The 18,254-nt window shown below is 43.0% G+C and overlaps 1 protein-coding gene across 4 annotated transcripts in view; it reads left to right on the forward strand.

Moving 5' to 3' along the window:
• The window catches only part of AMBRA1 (autophagy/beclin-1 regulator 1), a 124,789-nt gene that overhangs the window by 90,653 nt on the left and 15,882 nt on the right, over window positions 1-18,254 (forward strand). For all 4 annotated transcript variants that reach the window (XM_009895664.1, XM_009895665.1, XM_009895666.1 and 1 more), the window contains one exon: window positions 5,134-5,273. In XM_009895664.1, the coding sequence (XP_009893966.1) occupies window positions 5,134-5,273 (140 nt within the window). The remainder of the gene's footprint in view (window positions 1-5,133; window positions 5,274-18,254) is intronic.

Genomic DNA, 18,254 nt, shown 5'->3' on the forward strand with positions numbered 1-18,254 from the left:
GCTGACTGTCTCTACCCGCTTGTGCCAACTTTCTCTTCTCCTCCAGCTTCAAAACATGTTTTTTTCTTTCTTGGGTGCCAGAGAGGAGAAGAAAGGTCCCACTCTGCCAAACAAGTAGTGTTCAGCACTCCTCTGCCTTCGGCTGCTCTCCTTAGAGGTGGGAAGGCCTTGAGCAAAGAGAAGGCTGTGCAGATGCTGTGGTGGCTCCGCTTTTGCCAGGCATGGTACTGCTCGGACCAGGTGAGCGGTGCAGCACCGTTGCCAGCTGGCAGCAGTAGCACAGGCGTGGGGCAGCCTGCTGCTGCTCTGAGGACTGGCAGGGGCCCGGCGAGTGCCCTCTCCAGCTTTTTAATTTTGGCACACCCCAGAAATGGAAGGGAAAGGTGAGCGTCGTTAAACAGCAGCAGCTTCCCTTGGACAGAGCAGAAGGGGAAGAGGGAAGCGCTAGGTCAATAACTAGGACTTTGCAGAGCAGAGGCTTTTAGCAAAAGGTTTTCTTACCCCTCCAGGGCAGGTACAAATTAACTGTCTAGCTCTGTGCTTGTGTGTTGTGCCCTGGGCCCCTTTCTTCCCAAGTAAGTACAGCAGCTTGACGGAGAGGAATAGATCATCGGGAAAGATTCCTTGAGGCAGTTGATTGTCATGCAGCCTCTCCTGGCTCTCTGCCATAAGTAAATATTTAGTTTAATACCTAAGTGGTGGCTGTGACAGGTGCTACAGTACTGAGGTGCCAGCACTGACAAGTGGGAAGGGGAACAGCAGCAGCGGACTTGAGGTGGCCTTTGCACTCCACATACAGCTTGTTTGCTGAGCACTTTGAAGGCCTGTTTTTTAATTTTCTTCATGCCTTACAGCCCTGCTTTCTCTGACCCATCTTCTCCTCTGCTGAATTCAACACCGAGGAAGCGGCTGTGAAGTGATGAAATGAGCTTTTAGGGAGTTCAGTAGATGATGTATGTGCCCACTCCTGTTCAGGGAGGATGGGAAAGGCGCACCAAAGAGATAAGTATTCACTTCTAGTGCGGTCTTTGAAAATAGAGAAGTGCAGACATAAATTACTCAATCAAATCTTCCCCCACACTTCATGGTTACGGGGATGTAGAATGGAATCAACCAGCTGTTTCTTTACTGAGTATTGCTTTCCCTTTGTATGAGAGTCACCTTTTGTGTGGAAGCTTAGCTACCTAGACAGCTTTGGTATTTCTGGAGGAAGACTTTTTATCTTGCTGACATCCTCTGGACTCAGAGGTGAGATGGAGTCCGTGAAATAACAGAAGACTTCTGGAATCTCCTCTGAAGTGTGGGGAGATCACCAGAGACAGGGTTTTCTACAAACATAAGGACAGGTCAAGCGACTGTTCTGTGTAATCCAGGCTGGGTCGTGTGGCAACCCCTAAAAGGAAGGGGTAGGACCTATCTTGCCTCTTGAAATGACACTTACATGTTTGTTGTTGCCAAGAAGAGAACAGCTTGCTATACTTATGCTGCTTGTTTGGGCTTAAGCTTCCATAGGAATGTTCTGAAGCTCCCACTCCTCAGACTTCACAGTGTTTATAGTTAGAGAAACATACCATTCAAAACTCTGTTTCAGGACAGCACGTGGAAACAAACGCAACTGCCAACTTAATAAAGTGCTGAATTGCCACATCTAATGGTGTGGCTATGTATTATTGAATTAGTAGCGTAGTGATGCTAAAAGCAAGTTTTATCTTGGTTATGGTGAAGAGCTTGGAAGCTTACTGTGACTGCTGGCGGTGATTATGGGCTGATAAAGTGTGATGCAATATGATCTCTCTCCTAAATGAAAATGCCACCCTATTAAAAATAAACTCTCTGGAGGCTGTGGTAGAGTGTGGTGGGCACCATAAAGATTCGTGGACTTTTACAACAGTGGTTCTAAACTGGTTCCTGAACCCTTGGCCATCAACATAGCTGTTACACATAGCCTGCAACTAGTTTGTGGTCCAGCCCTCATGAAAGGAACTGGTGAATTATCAACTTTATGCATTTGTGTTGCTAGTTTTAAGAGTGTTTGAGGGTTGGCAGCAATCTCTTGATCTAGAAGCTGGAGAATCATGTTACTGTAGGATTCCTGTAATAACTTGCATATTATTCCTAGAAGTTTGGAGCTACAAAGCATGGACAGTCCTACTGGGCAAAGCAGTGCGGTCACTCTGTGGTATGTTTTCAGGCTGGCTACTTCGGTTGAAATATCTCGGTAACTTTTTATAAGATTTAGCAACAGAAACAAAAAGACAAAAAAAAATCTGAAAGGAATTAGCTGTGATCTATGGAGAATAATGTTTCCTGGCAGGCTTCTGACCTTCTTTGAAGAGAGAGACCTGCCAATGTTGAAGGAACTTTAATTTTTTTTTCCACTCTGTGGATAGAGTAGGGGGTCTTGCTAATGGATGCAATTGCAACAGCCAGTCTGTATGACTGCATCAGATTGATTAGCTGGGTCCTGGTTACTGCTGCGAGTGGTGATTATGCCAGTACAGCTGCTTTCTCTTTTTATGTACTAATTACCACACGCACGGATGTCATCACCCTTAACACTGCATGGAGTTGTCCCATTAGCGTGGGAGTGGGAAGCAGCAGGGGAGGGGAGCTCTTCTGCGTGACAAGCTGTTTAGAAGTGAATGGAGTGGAGTGGTGAAGCAACTACTCTTACACGGAATTTTTAAGCCATCTTGTCTTTGAGATTCTGCCCTCAGCCAACATTTTTGCAGGTTGTCAGAACCAGACCCGTGTCCTTGGCAGCACTTTCCGTGGGGTGCTATTTACTGCAAAGCACCTGCACGCTGAGCTGTAGCTAGCAAGTCTCCCTCCTTGGTGTGACTGGTCGTGGAGCCCGTGGGACAAGGGCTGTGCAAAATCACCAGCCAGTGGGAGAGAGCTTGTGGCTAGCCCAGGGAGGCAGCTTCTCTAGCTGTGATACCTCACAAAGCCGTTCTCAGGAGAAGAGAAACAATTTGTTTCTGACTTGCCAAAGAAGGATATGATGGAAAACCCTTGCAGTTCTTGAGAGATTTGGAATGCTTATTTTATGAATTTATGCTCCCAGCTCTGGTGGACCCCTCCCTTTCCCCTCCTTCCTCCTCTTCCTCAAAATCCAGTCTTCCCATCTCAGAGTGCACCATAATCTCCATGGTAACAGGTGTTACCATCGTACATGTGATTTTTATTTTTTTTCCCCTCTTTTTTTCCCCCTGCCCCCCACCCCCCACACAGCAAGCAATGCGGGGAGGGAACGGGGCAGACATGACAGAGATGGGTAAGAGCTAGATAAACCCCTAAGGGCCCGTTCCTTCCATCCAAACACCAGGCTGCTCTGAATACACTAACTACTGAATGATAGCCAGGGCGAAGAGCGACCAGTTTCTGTCATACATAGAAATCCTTAAGGACGTTTTCTCCTCTAATGTGGCCTCCTCAAAGGAGAGGTTGAATGCGCTACTGATGATGGGAAATAACATAGCTATATTGTTTTCCTCTGAATTACTTTGTTTGCATTATGATGGTCAAGATGAAGGTTCTGGGTACTAGCTATTGGAGGGCATACAGTTAAAGTGGTGTCTGCCTCTACCTTGGCAAGTTAAATTGTCAAACAGACAAGATGTGGGGTGGGCAGAACTACAGAGAAAACCAGCCCCAGTTTGTTATGCTAGCTGATGAGTCCCACCCTAATGAATTCTAATTATTACTTCTGGTCACCGCAGCAGTATAGCAGTCAAGCACATTCTCATTCCCTTCCCTGCTTCCTAGTCCAGCACCATCCCCATTTCTGGGGAGTCTGGAAGAAGGGGTTTGTGATAGATGAATGGTCGCCCACCAGAAAATCTAATGAAAACATTTTCACCTGGGACTTATCCCGTTGAAAATTTAGATTTGAAGTCTGTGTTACCTGCAGTGATTACAGGTTTAAACCCCAGGTAAATTTGTGCAGAAATTCTGCTAGTGCTTTGGACCTGTGAATGCAGTCTTCAGTCCTACCCTTCTCAAGCCATGATGGATCGTGCTCTGGTGGCCCAGTCCACTGAAGCAGCTTGTCCCTGTCTATTCCTGGTATCCAAACTGGCTCATTACCCCTCTTTCCACTTCACATGCCTTTGTTTTTATGATCTGCATGTGTCATATTTTCTGGCTAAATGGAGTGTTGTCAGTATCCCCAGTTCTAGTTGCTGGATGGCAGGGTACAGGAAAGCATTGTGCTGTACAAAACACATTAGCTTCTTGGAGTAGAAGGTATCTGCGTACATAGAATATGTTCCACTTCATTGTTCTTGCTTTTCAAGCTCATACACTTCAGAAACCAAGCTAGTGCAGACCAGAAAGCCGAGCTTGCTATCGGTCCTTCTTGGGCACAGGGTTTTCATTCATCTGCATTAATGCAGCATTTGGGAAGCACTGGCTTGCAGCCGTCCTAATTACGTGCAAGTCTTAGCAGCTCTTCAGCTTCTTACCTTACTGCAGGTAAAATGCATGGTGTTGGAAGGGGATGTGAACTGAGGGATTTGTTACTTGTGTACTTGTTTTACTCTCATCTCTGGATTTTGATTTTCCTTTGTGCACTGTTAGTGTGGGGTTGGTCAAATTCTGAAACATTTTTCAGGAAGCTGTTTAAATGTTTAATAAGGGAAAGAATTGTTTATTTGCATAAAGTTTTTTTTGCTTAATAAAAACAATAAACTTTTGATGCTGAATGCCCATGTTCTTGCCAGTTTCCTGCTCTACCCTAGCAAGTTAAGATGAGAGCTGAAGACCAGAAGAGTCCCAGTTGTCCCGCTTTCCAATGACTGTACCACTTGTCCCCATCACTTTGTTTAATTAGTTTCAATAGAAGGACTGTGCGGCCCACTGAGTGACGTGCAGATTCTCCTGGGGTCAGAATTTCTTCTGCTCCGCAGCTGTGTGCCAGTCAGCCTATTAAATACACAGGGGCACATGTATGTGTGTTTCTAGCAGCTGCGTACTCTTGCTGCTGGATTAGTGATTTCTTGCAACATCCCGTAAAGTGACATGTCTCCTTGGCCAGCTGTGCTGCTGCAGGGAGACTGAACATTTGTTTGAGCCTCCTTGGCTCTCCTGCCTTGTATTGTCCAGTCCAGTAACATCCTGTTATCGTTTCAGAGAGTTTTCAACGTTCTGTACCCAATGCCTGCCGACCAGAGAAGACACGTCAGCATAAACTCTGCTCGCTGGCTGCCTGAGCCAGGCCTGGGATTGGCATATGGCACCAACAAAGGGGACCTGGTGATTTGCCGACCAGAGTAAGTGATTGCTTTACATGGAGTTATAATTGCTTTGGCTGTTCTGTGCTTAGGGCAGTGGGGATAAGACGGCTTTTTGCTGCCTGGGGCATTGTGCTTGAGGGACCCAAAAAACCCAACTCCTAATACTCCTTTTGGACTGCCACAGTGTTTACCCTAGTCTCTTACAGTCAGTGTTTGTTTTGCTGATTATAAACTTCTGAGACTGTTTGAAGTGCGTCTCACTAGCTCATTTTATTTCCCATGTATTTTTAGGCTTTCTGGATCCTTTGTTTCATGTCTGTCTAGTGCGATGTCTTTCAGTCTCTCTGGATTTACGGGTTTCTAAAACTTTCCAGTAAGAACAGGAAATTTGAACTGTTAGTGATATGCTTTCTTTTCTCGGCTTTCATGGACCCTTTGGAGTCCACCAACCAGGTTGAAAGCTGCTGTCCTAGACTTACCAGCTACTTGTTACAGTATTCAAGCATGAGATTCTATGAACTGCCAAGATTTTTGCCATAATTATGAGCAAGCCAGTGAATTGTTTTGGTCCACACTTGAAAGCCTAATGATGTGATGTCTAGACTTCAGCTCTCTTATTTATACAGTGCCATGAAGGGTGTAACTGTCCCTTTGTAAACCTGCAATTAAACACAATCTAGTTTAGATGTGGTGTGACACAGATGATGACTGAGCATCTTAGCAGTGAAACGTGTATTGCTTTCAGCATTCTTGGGGAGTCTCTGCACCATACTTAGTTGAGACCCTTTTCTCCATTATGGTGTGCGTCTTTTGGAGCAGTGTTTCTTTTATGCTTCAGGAACCACTTCAGGGATTCCTCTGCTTCAGTTATTTTCTGGTACTAAATTACCTTGTTATTCTTCTGTGTTATGCTTCACATGTTGAAGTTCCTTATAACTTAAAAGCTGGCAGCTAGAATCTTGCAGCACTGCTGGTGATCTTACCTCTTGCATGTGGACTCCATCTGTTGTGCATGAGATCAGGCACGTGGTGCTTGAGGAGAGTCATATGGTCATTGTAGAACCACTGTCTTAAATCAGAATAAATATATACAGTTGTAATAGTGACTAATTCAGTACAGCCTTCTGGTGAAATCTCTGGTTGGTATTCAGATTGGACCAATTTCAGCAGTACAGAATGCCAGTGCTCTTCAAACAACCCTCTTGTTCTCTTGAACATAATCTTTCATCAAGACCTTATTTATACATGAAGTTCTACAATATATTATTATGGAATAAGCTATAATCACTCTCTTCCAGGATAAGTGGCTTTCTTCAAGAATAGTTGCTGTACTTTCTAAGCAGAAGAATTATTCAGGAATAATGGCTCTCTTCTCAAACTCTAAAGAGTTATTCTAAGTTATTTTCAGTATAGAGAAGTGGTAAGATCTAGTCTACAGATTACGGTTCATGAGATGAACTTGAATGAGAACCTAGGGAAATGAAGTCTCCCTGAGTGTGGACATTTTGACTGAATGCTGCAGAGTCAAGCTTGGTCTGGCTGTCCTGGCTTGTCACACCCCACGTTAGGGGCATTTTGGTGCTTGCAGTAGCCCCAAGCTAAGTGGCATGTCTCCTCTTGGCACCTCACTAATTAAAGACAACAGGAACACTTTCATGGTATGTTATGGAAGCACTGTCAGTCCTCCTGCAGGATCTCTGTTAAACCTTCTTAGCTCACCATGTTGCTAGGGCATTCTTCTATCTCCTTACTTCTATCCCAGCAACAATCATGCCCAATTCCAACAAAAAGAAACTTTTTGTATACAAACATGAAACAAGGTGGCTGCAGAGGTGGGAGATTTATTGGTGGTTCAAGAAACATGCTTCAACGGGTTTCCTACTGATGGATTGGAGTGACTGATGCTTCTAGTGACGGTTGCAGACCTCATGTGGACTGGTGGGTTCTCTTTGGAGCAGGACACCTGATATGTGGTGTTCTCAACTGCACCATTTTATAGACCCCACAACAGTCAGAGTGACTTAAAAACCTCTGCGTGAAGGTGTAGGTATTCACCAAGCTGAATGCCTTGCATTGAGGCTCTAACATCAGAACACACAAATGAGTGAGAGTCTATCAGAACAGAAGTGGCTCTGATCTGCCCCAGATCTACTTGGAAGATCCTCAGAGAAAGCAAGAATCCCGACATGTAGATGCCATCTCAGTAGTTCTTGGCTTAATAGACTTGGTTTCAGGTTGACATGTCTGTTCACTTTGAGAAGTGAGAGAGAGAGATGAAAAATATTTGTGTAGTTTCCATACACAGTAATACAGAGGAAGAGAAATATTAAATAAAGGATTCAGCAATTGATAGAGTACTATATGGGGGGATAGCGTAGCAAACAGCAGGGATCAAGAAAACACTGTACTGCTGAAAACACCCCCACTGGTCTAATTTGGCAAAGAAAACTGGTCAGTAGCAAACAACTGAAATGGTTATAATTCCCTGGTCTTTTTTCTCATATACAATGAAGGTATTTGAAATCAAGTACTACAGGGATCAAACAGGTTGGGATAGCAGCTGTGCCTCAAATACAGGATGTTAAAAGCGTATGCTTAGGGAAAATGAGATGAGTAGACTAGAAGTACAAGCTGACCAAAAAAACCCGCATAACTTGAAGATCCATGGGCTCATAATGAGAGGCCATGCAAGTAGTCCTTCCAGAGTAACAAAGAACCAATAATTAAAATCAAACGTTTTGGGCTAGATTACTAAATTGGGGTAGTGCTGATGGCAGTTTTTCTTTCAAATTGAAATGGGGAAAGACAGTTTATATTGGCAATCCATGATGTGAACTCAGTACACAGATTTTTGGGGTAAGTTTTGAAGGAAAGGAAAATTAAAGCCATGGAAAGTGGGATCGAATGCATTATGATTTGACCAAACCATTCTATGGCTAAGGTGGAGTATAGCAGGTTGGATACTATATGAATTTTATGTATTTATTTTTAATTAAAGGGTCAACTAAGGACTTACTCCAGGTCTAATACTTCTGCGTTTTAGTAAGGCAGTTCCCATGTTGCAACTACAATAAATCTAGTTAACTTGTAAAGAATTAGGATTAGAACAAGATCTGGTAAAGAGCAGGTGAAGGCCTGGCTAAAGGAAGGAATACAATGTGGTTGAGAGCTGGGCTCTGTTGCAAAAGAGGTCCTTGATGGACTTCTTTAAGAACCTGTTCTGTGGCTGGTTATTAATACTATTTACACTAATACCCTGTAAGGGTGCACTGAATAAATTTGCAGAGGATGTGACATTAGCCTTGTCATTGCAGAGAAAGATCAGAGAATTGCACAAGAGCTGGATTGCCTTGAAAGTGTCTGGAGCTACACAAATGGGATAGAATTTAATAGTACAAAGTGCACTTAGTGACTAATAACACTGAGCTCAGTAGTTAAAATGACAGAGGAGGAGAAAGACCCGAGGTTTTAGTTGATCGTAGATGATTGAGCCATCAATACGTGAGGCTGTAAAAACAACAGATTTAGTTCTAGGATGAGACACAAGATGCTTAACAGCACAGATAGCAAAATGTTACTATCACTGTAGAAGAAACTAATACATAAGGTGGAACAGTTTAAAATTCACATATCCATATTCAGAACTGCCATTGAACTGGTAGAGTAATCGAGAAGAGCTGCTAGTGGGGTCTGTGGAGCATTTTTATTGAAGAAAACCTGCAGGTGGGGTCTTTAGCAGGGCTAAAAATGAGGGCTAAGGCGGGGGTTTCATAGCCTTCCATGAATCTCCAGAAATGCAGAACTATTTAAATTCTTTTATTATTATTATTAGCAAACAAAGAGGTGTAAAATGACTATGGCTAGGTTGTGGCTGCGAACTAGAGAAAAGGTGGCCAACCAGCTGATTCTGCAATAGCCTGTATGTTGGTTGGGTGGGTGCAAAAGGCATAGGTGTTCGGAGATGTAACTTGGCTGGCTTGTAGAGACAAGTGTATGACTTGAATATTTGTGACTGGGGGTGGGACTGGACTGCTGAGCCACGAGGCACTTTTTCAGTATTATAAACCCAAGTTCCATGTCTAAACAGGTGTTGACAAGTTGGCTCTCAGAGCTGTTGTGCTGTAGGGAGGTGAGATGGTCACAGCAGTGTTCATCCACACTTGGAAATGCACCTGATGGGCCTGAAAGAAGCCTGTAAGAGACTGGAATTCATAAGCCAGTACAGTAGCTATGAGGATAGAATAAAGGTTTTTATTAGCCAAAGATAATCCCCCTGTACTTGGCGTCCCCCTGTACTCGGCACTGGTGAGGCCCCACCTTGAGTACTGTGTTCAGTTTTGGGCCCCTCACTACAAGAAGGATGTTGAGGTGTTGGAGCGTGTCCAGAGAAGGGCTACAAAGCTAGTGAGGGGTCTGGAGGACAAGTCTTATGAGGAACTACTGAGGGAACTGGGATTGTTTAGCCTGGAGAAGAGGAGGCTGAGGGGAGACCTTACCACATTCTACAACTACCTGGAAGGAGGTTGTAGAGAGGTGGGGGCTGAGCTCTTCTCCCTGGTGACAAGTGATAGGACGAGAGGAAATGAGTTCAAGGTATGTCAGACGAGGTTTAGATTAGATATTAGGAAAATTTTTTTCACTGAAAGGGTTATTAAACATTGGAACAGGTTGCACAGGGAGGTGGTGGATTCCCCATCCCTGGAGGTGTTCAAAAAAAGGGTAGACGTGGTACTTGGGGACATGGTTTAGAAGTGGTTTTGTCAGGGTAGGTTAGTGGTTGGACTTGATGATCTTAGAAGTCCCTTCCAACCTCAGCAATTCTGTGATTCTATATAAACCCGAGCAGGGTTGCATTCTGGCGAGTAAATGAAGTAAAGGACACTGAGTACCTGCTTCCTTAGATTTCAGGGTGACACCCAGCTCACTGAACTGTGCTATTGAAAAGCATTCGTTTGCTTTGCTTTTTATGTGATTAAATTGGAAGAAAGTCTTAATGTAATGTCAGGAAAGTTCCTCCTTTCCCAAACACTCAAAGGCTGACCATCTTATGTTGTTTATTAATATGCTAGTTTGAATGTGCAGTATTACATACAGGCTTGTATTGAAAACCCAGAGATCCCAATTGTCAGTGAATAAGTAAGCATAACAAATAGCAAATGTGGTGGAGCTTGTGTTTGCTTGTCCTTCATCTGTACTTTTCTTTTGCCTGTTTAGCTGCTGGTTTCATTTGCTTGCAAATAAACGAACTATCCATCTTAGAGCAGGTCTCTACGACCTGTTTAAAACTTTATGTACTTTTCCTTGAGGAATGGACTGTGTGAAAGAATGCAGGAAACTGGGTTCCTATGGCACCAGAACCTAGGTTTTGGAAACACTCTGCAAGTGACCAACAGGACAAGCAATTTGCTTTTCAAAAGTCTGGTCTTCCATTTGTATTTGAAAAACTCATCAGCCACCATGTAGGAGCAGGAGTCACTGGGAGAAGGTTCATGGAAGTGACCGTTGGGCATAGAGCACAAAGTGCACGAAGCTGATATGAAGAAAGGGCATCTGCAAATCCTGAAGATGCATAGAGTAATGAATGGAATTGAGTAGGTCATAGGCAGTATAAGTGTTTTCTGGGGTTGCTTCATGTATGTCTTGTTGCTTTTTTAACCAATTGCAGTGATGACAGGCTGGAGCAAGGGTACTCAGGTCTGTGGTTCGCAGGCGAGTCCTGCTGGTAAGACAGTTGGCCCTCAGATGTGGATTGGAAATGGGCTGCAGTCTGTATGAGGTTGTGGCAGCCTATTTGGTTTTTGAGGGTCCTGTAGTTCACGCTTGTCATAGTTCAGTGTGTAGATGGTTGCCAATTGATAGACTTGTATACATATTAGATGATGAGTGTACGATCTGCTTGCATATGGCTTCACATTACCACGTGGTAGTTTGTGCTTTTTGGATGTAAGATGAGTTTGTGTTCATTCCAGAAGCGTGGTATTGAACGGCTCTGGGGCTGCCATGTTTTAAAGGGTAGGCACCATTGAGCTAAATCAAGACGCTAAATCCCTGACAGTAACGTTCATTGGGAGAGCTGTGCCACATGAAAACAGGAATCCCTTTAGGCACACCACGTGAGGTACTGTACTCCACTTAGCAAATGAAATGAACTACCATGTACTACTTGCTGTGGCCTGGAGGTCTGTCACAGGAGGTGTTACAGAGTGGTGTGAATTCCCCCCACCCCTCTGCTATCCTGTTGCACACTGACTTTTCTGTGTAGCTGCTAGTGGGTTTTTTTAGCCTCCTCAAGGCTGCTTCTCCCCCACCACAGCCTGCCTGACATCCCTTGTAACTGTGACCAGTGCTAATGCTCACTAAAGTCTTGTACATCTTTCTTGGCTCTGTGTAGTTCAAGGTTTGATTCAGTTCCTGAAACTTTGTTTTTTGCAGCATGGAATGAAATCCACAGTGTCTCGTACAGTAGAAACACCCATACTGAATTAAAAAGGAATTTGGTTTTTACTGCTCATAACCTTTCCTATCCTGTCACATACTAACAAGAGCTTTCCCATTCACAAACACCACTGGTGGGGCTTCTCAAACATGAATTGTCTTGTAAAACATGAACAGGTGAGACCAAAAGTGAGGAGGAGCAGACTGCATGCTGCTTATTGCCCTTTGCTGGCTTCTCTTGTGGAGGACTGCCATGGGAGAAAAGCAGGGGGTCCAAATATCCGTTCTTCCTCATTTCATCTTGAGTGTTCCCCCCATATGCAGGGGTAGGTTCTGGAAGGGCTCAGCACTCACACGCTTTTGAAAGTACTAGTCCAAAAACCTCGGTGTTCTGAGAAGACTGTTTCAAGCCCAAGTGCTCAAAGCGCCTTGTCTAGGGGTAGCTGTGTAATGCCAGGCATCCACAAGATAGGAAGGATTTCTTCAGCAGAGCCTCTGGTAATGGAATTAAAATATCCCCTCAAGATGTATCTGGTTCAGAGGCAGCATCCCTTGGAATTCTCCCGTTGGGAAGTAGGTGTGGAGTGTCTCAAATTGATTCAGTGCTATGCAGTGTGCATGTTTTAATTCTTTGTGGTGAGATCTGCCTCTAACATGAAATTATTCTGGGAAAATTCTCTTCACGATAAATTCCTGTGCTTTGCAGAGGATCATTGGAATTGTCCGTCCATTCCGATCCAGGGTTTTTTCCTCTGAGAATTGCATATCCTCTCCTCTAGTAATGGGGACAATGTGTCTGCATCTAGTTATCAGCGCTCGTAAAGAGATAGTGATCTCTATCCAGCTGCCTGGTACATCATGTCTCTGCTGGCTGGCTCCATTTGTCAGGCTCTTCAGCCTCTAGCAATGATGCCCCCAGCAGCATAAGCCCTGGTGCATTGTTTGCCTTTTAAGAATAGCTTCTGGAGGATGGAGTAAACAAAGAGACAGAAGGAGGAGCTGTCTTCCTTCGTGTGTAACCGAGGGATGTTAGCAACCCTGCACAGGGAACTTTCTCACGACTGTTAACTGGGGCAGCTAGAGATACTGGTTATGTTTGAGTCCTCCCTGCAAATGGCCTCTTGAAAGGCAGCATCTGCACGGTGGCCTTTGACCACGGCCAAGAAAGCAGATGCATGTCCTGGACTACTTCTGCCTGTTAGCAAGATACACTGAATTTTCTAAATGAGGGGAAAAGATTATTTCAATTGATAAAGGGGGGAATATGGCCAGTTGTGCACTAAAGATATGTCCTGAAAGCTTGTATTTGGATTTTGTTGTTCATGCATTTAAGAAAAAACTGAAATTGCTTATTTCCCAATTGTGCAGGGAAGCTTTAGGTATCCTGAGTGCCGAGAGGCTGTCATTGGCAGATGCAAGAGAAGTGGAGTGGTAATATGGAGGCTTAAAACAGTATCTCCATTCTGATATTGGTTTCTATTCCATTTCTATTTCTGTTTCTGTGTGTGAATTTGGTATACAGGATGAATGATGGCATTAGGTGGAAGAAGCCCTCATAAAATTCCACTTAATATGTCTATGAATCCTAGAGATAAATTTTGAGAGCTGCTTTAAGTCTTTAGTTATTAGCAAGTTCATTTCCCTCACCCAGTTCTTCAAGATACACTGGAGCACTGACTAGTTAGTGAAATTTATTCTCCACCATGAAAAAAGGAACTTGGTACAGAGCTTAGCATTAAAGAAACTTAACCTGCTGCTTACCGGTTTCTGTACTACTTCACTGGGCTTCTGCAGGTCCTTACTGGTTCTCACGATGGGTAGCAATCTTTTTAAAACCATGAACACGTATTCTAAGAAGAGCTGCCAAACGTTTCACTTATATCTATTCAGATCACACCTGCTGCCTTTTCTTCCGTTACTTTTGTCTAATTCTATCTACAAAAGCAATTAAATTTCATGCAAGCAATTATTTGACTTACTGCCTACTGCATGTGGCTCACTCTTTCATTGTTTTTATATATCTTCCTTTTTTTTCTTTGTTATATTACTGTCTTTAAGGATTAAAGTTATGCTTAGGAGAGAGTAATTGTCAATTTAAGTATGGCTTTCTTTTTGAAAAATGCTGCTAGGTTGGCTTTTTTGGCCTTTTGTCAGTTCCTGAGTTTTTTGTAACATGTTAAATCAAGTGTGAATGGCTCAAAAAAGTTAACTTCTTAAATTTATTTTTTCTTTTTAAATTTTCTTAATGAGTGTAACTGGCTGCTATGTCTGGCTTCTTTTCTTACTCCCTAATTGCATAAGTACCCTTGGATATGTTTTAAGTGGAGACTTCAGAGAGAAAATTCAGGATCTCGGCCACTTTGAGCCATTATTGATTTTTGTCCTTAGCCTCACTGATGAAGAGACCTTTTTTCATTCCAGTACCATTTTCTTCCTGTTTATTTTTAGAATGTCTTTTCCCTCTTTGGCAGCACCAGTCCATCCTGCTTTCTTATAACCTTTCTTTTCTCTGCAAGTCTATACTAGACCTTCCTTGTTTGGTTGTTTGCTCCCTTGGCCTTTCAATAAGATTATCTTTAATTTTCCAGTCTTTGATCCAGTTTATTTGTGGAGTTTTTATTCCTTGTCCGTTATGCCTGTGTTTCCTAGCAGGACTGTAGTGAATCTGGCTAGCAGATAAAACAACTAACGTTTTCTTCATTTTTCTTTACCTTTTTTAAATCCTCAAGCTATCTGATTCTGTAAATGGTCTCAACTCAGTGTCTACAAACTGAGTAATTGGAGTCATATAATTATGGTTTTGGGGGTTTTGCCGATTTTTTTTTTTTTCTTTTTTTTTTTAGCAAGTTTTCCCTGTCTGCTAAACAAAAAAATTTATTAGTTGGCTAATTTCAAAGCTGCTAAAGATTAAAAATATAAAACTTGGCTTGCCCTGTACATCTTCTTGAGGTCAGACCAAGCCAAGGTCTTGGTTCTGAGTTTGGCAGCTTTGTGTGTGCACATAGCATTGTTCTATTAAAAAAAAAAACAAAACAAACCAACCAAAACAAAACAACAGAACACATAACCAACAAACAACCACCATTGCTATGCGTGCTAATTTTAAATGTTTATTTTGAAGTTGATTTCTCCCATTATAAATGCATTTTCCTGGTTTAGTTTCTTGGCATAAGATGTACAAAACAAGCCTACTTGGAAGTTGCCTTTGAATCAACGTAAATATTAGTTTCTGCTAAAACGCCAGTGAAAGTTCAAAGAAGACTAAACAGTGACTTTGGCTCTCGAGACTTGTAGCAGTTTAAGACGTTTAAGACCTTAGAAGGCTTAAGCAATTTGCGCTCCCCCAAAGAATCCTAACATCCTAAATTGTCTAAGCCACTGGAAGAGCTGATAGATCATAAACAGCTTAAGATATTCTGAGGGTTCAAAGCTTATTTGCAGTATAGTCTGCCTGTAATCACTTTAAGCAATTAACAAGCCTTTAGGTTTTTAGAGGAATTTAAGCAAGTTATCCATCTTTAGAGCTTGGTTTAAGGTGATACCAAGCTAAATTGTTCTTATTTAAGGAACTTAAAGCTCTGCATTCTGGAATCTGTTATTTACCTTCCAGAGGGTCCCTACGTGCTACTTGGCATGATTGGAGTCACGTAAGTGAAGGATGTAATGGAATACTGGCAAGATTTTGAGTGAGAAGAAAATCAGTGAAAATTCAGGAAATCCTTATTTGGTTTATTTCTGCCTTTTATTCCAGGCTTTTTCACCTGGATGGTATGTTCTTATTCACATAAACGTGCTTTTTTTTTTTTTTTTTAGGTAGTGCTAAAACAACTGTGTAGTGCAGTATAACATATACAAAAGTCTTACCAGTTTTGTAGGAGCAAATCTTAACTCTGGGCCCTCCTTACTTGAGTGTTTTGTCCATCTGCTTACAAATATTTTGCATTTAACAATGACCTCAGTATGCCCCCTCCAAATTTCCATGTCTCTCTTCTACATGTCAAGGTGGTTGATGTCTAGTTACAACATCAATATTACAGGAGTCAACGTTCAGGACTAGGAGGGTGGATTTTGTCCTCTCAGGTATAAGTTAGAACTTCCTATGTCGTGCTGAGAGTGGTGGGGGAAAAAAAAAAAAGCTCTGGGAAAAGCTGCTTTAAAAAACTATTGTGGCATGTTGGTAGAAGAATTGGCATGGGCATGAAGGCTGTCTGTGAGGGACTTTTCTTGTCCTTATTCTCAACACAATTTTTGCTGTGTAGCTTCGTGTCCCTTAAGGGCAGCACTCTCTACCTCAATATTAGTTCTTGATTCCCAAGATAATCAAACATCCAGACTTTCATACAAAACTCTCTCCTTCTGCTCTGTCATTGTCTTGGTGCTTAATTTCCATGTATCAGTCCTGTTGAATGTGTTGGAAGTCTGATTCTTAGTTTAAGACTTTCTCCCTTGGAATATAAGACAAAGTCCTCTTAAGCTTTCTGTTGGTGTGTCCTCCATGTCATGAGTCTGCTCATCTGCTACATGCAAACTGCTAGACAGGCAGGTTACAAATGCTGACTCTTGGAATTCGCTTGGGTTTTAGCTGTAGTGACCCTGTGGATCTGAAGAAGCCATCGTGTTTGTGTTCGTCCTACTCTGTTAATCTCTCTTCTCTCTCTCTCGCTTTGAGGTGTCTAACATTTTAGCTGACAGATTACTTTCTTCCTTGGCTGCGATGCCACGTTTTTGCCCAGAGAAGATGACTTAGAGGTGTGCCTTCTGTCTAAATCTTATCCACTGGCTGCAAGAGCCTGGACTGTATCCAGCTTTAGTTGCTTACTGGTGGGCAGAACAAACATGTGCATGTTCATGCTTGCTGAGACAGGAAAGTGTTATTAGCTATTAGTGCCTCCAGATTTATAAGGTTGACCTCATTTAAATGGTGTGAGTTTGAATAGAGCCTCTCCAAAAATCCTGCTATTTAACCTAGCTGGCAGGACTGCACAATCAAATAAACAGGGCCGGTCATCTTGCATAGTGTTCTGAGTTGAGTTGGCATCCTCCCTGAAGCAGGCACACGGCTACCAGCTGCACCAAACTGCTTGCTGTCCTGCTTCTGCAGCACCTTTGGCAATTCAAGTCGGTGTCAGTACGTGTTTCTGCATGGTTGCTGGTTTCCAGGAGGGTGAACCTTGCAGGATTCTGGAAAATTAGTGGGCTGTATCAGTATAGGGAGTAAAAATGCACCGGCCGCTATCTGCAGAAAAGGGGTGACCTTTTCCATTGTTCCTCTGAATGTGATGAATAGGATAATTTCGTACGGCACTTAAATATCTGTGTGGTTGTTAATTGCAAACTGCAGATCTTGTGTTCTGTACAGCTTATCTTGTTAGGAATTCTTATAGTTGCTCTGATGCTCTTCCCCTGGCTAGTCATACACGGGCTGTGCTCCAAGGGTGTGCTCTGAAATAGTCTGGTGCCAGTGAAGCTGCCACCTCTTCCTTGGTCAAAGGGAATTACTGCCCAGTAGAGCTATTCCAGGAATCCGTTTGCTGGTTCCATACAGTTTGCACTGCAGCCAATTTTCAGTTGGATTTGTCTCTGCACGTGGTTCATCGCCTGCACTAAAAGCTAAATATTTATGAAGTAGTGTGTTAGAAATGATTGTTTTCCTATCCAGGCAGCTGCTGGGAGTACCAAACTTTGCCTTGTTCTGACAATAGCGTTGCCTGGCTAATCATGGGAGCCAGGGATGGGCTTGCTGTGCTGATCATCACACGCCGGCAGAAGAGATAATGAGCTGCTGACAAGGATGCATCTGGAATCCGGCCAAGCTGTGCATGGCATGAGATACCATGTGCAGCTTCTTCCTTCCCGAACAAGGACAATGGGTTCCTCTTCCTTAGCATAGTGTGACCTTGCTGTCTGTAGCTCACTCTGTGTTTCCTTGCTACAGTTTGAATGGGTTAAGAATGACAAGTTTACACAAAGGGAGGAAAGCACATCTTGGGGAATTCAAATCCTTTGTAAACTAACCTGATTTTGTATGCTCACTCTTAGTGACCTTGAATGGACAGTATATTTGAGAAATCAGCTTTAAAGAGTAATTTCTTTTGTGGAGAAAGCGAACCTTGGCAGCTTGAAAATCAGATATTCACCTAGCCACAGGCTGTGTGGTGTTGCTTTGCAGCTAGTCTTCTCCATGTCAGGCTTGCCACAATCTTCATGGTAGTAATGGGGCTGTGTTGATATTTTTAGATGGGATTGCAGGCAGCAATGTCTTAATCAAAATTTAATTTAGTGCTGTAGCAGAGAGGTGTGCTGCTGTTGGGCCTTTCCATGTGGCAGGATTTGAAGGAGGAGAGCTGTGCCATTTGCCTATTGTTGCTGCCTTCTTCAGTATTGGGGATGTTTTAAGTGAAAAGACAACGTTATATATGCCTTCCTGGACATGCATACCCTACTTGCAAATTATTTTTTTTGTCTTGCCAGCTTGATGCTGAGCTGTATTGTGGGGTAGAGTTGGGGAACTTTTGTCCTCATCCGTCCTCCTCTTCAACTCCCAAATTTGGATATGCCAGCGGGGGGTTACCCAGATGTCTA

This window comes from Charadrius vociferus, unplaced genomic scaffold (genome assembly GCF_000708025.1).
Source record: "Charadrius vociferus isolate BGI_N301 unplaced genomic scaffold, ASM70802v2 scaffold111, whole genome shotgun sequence".
Classification (NCBI taxonomy): Eukaryota; Metazoa; Chordata; class Aves; order Charadriiformes; family Charadriidae; genus Charadrius; species Charadrius vociferus.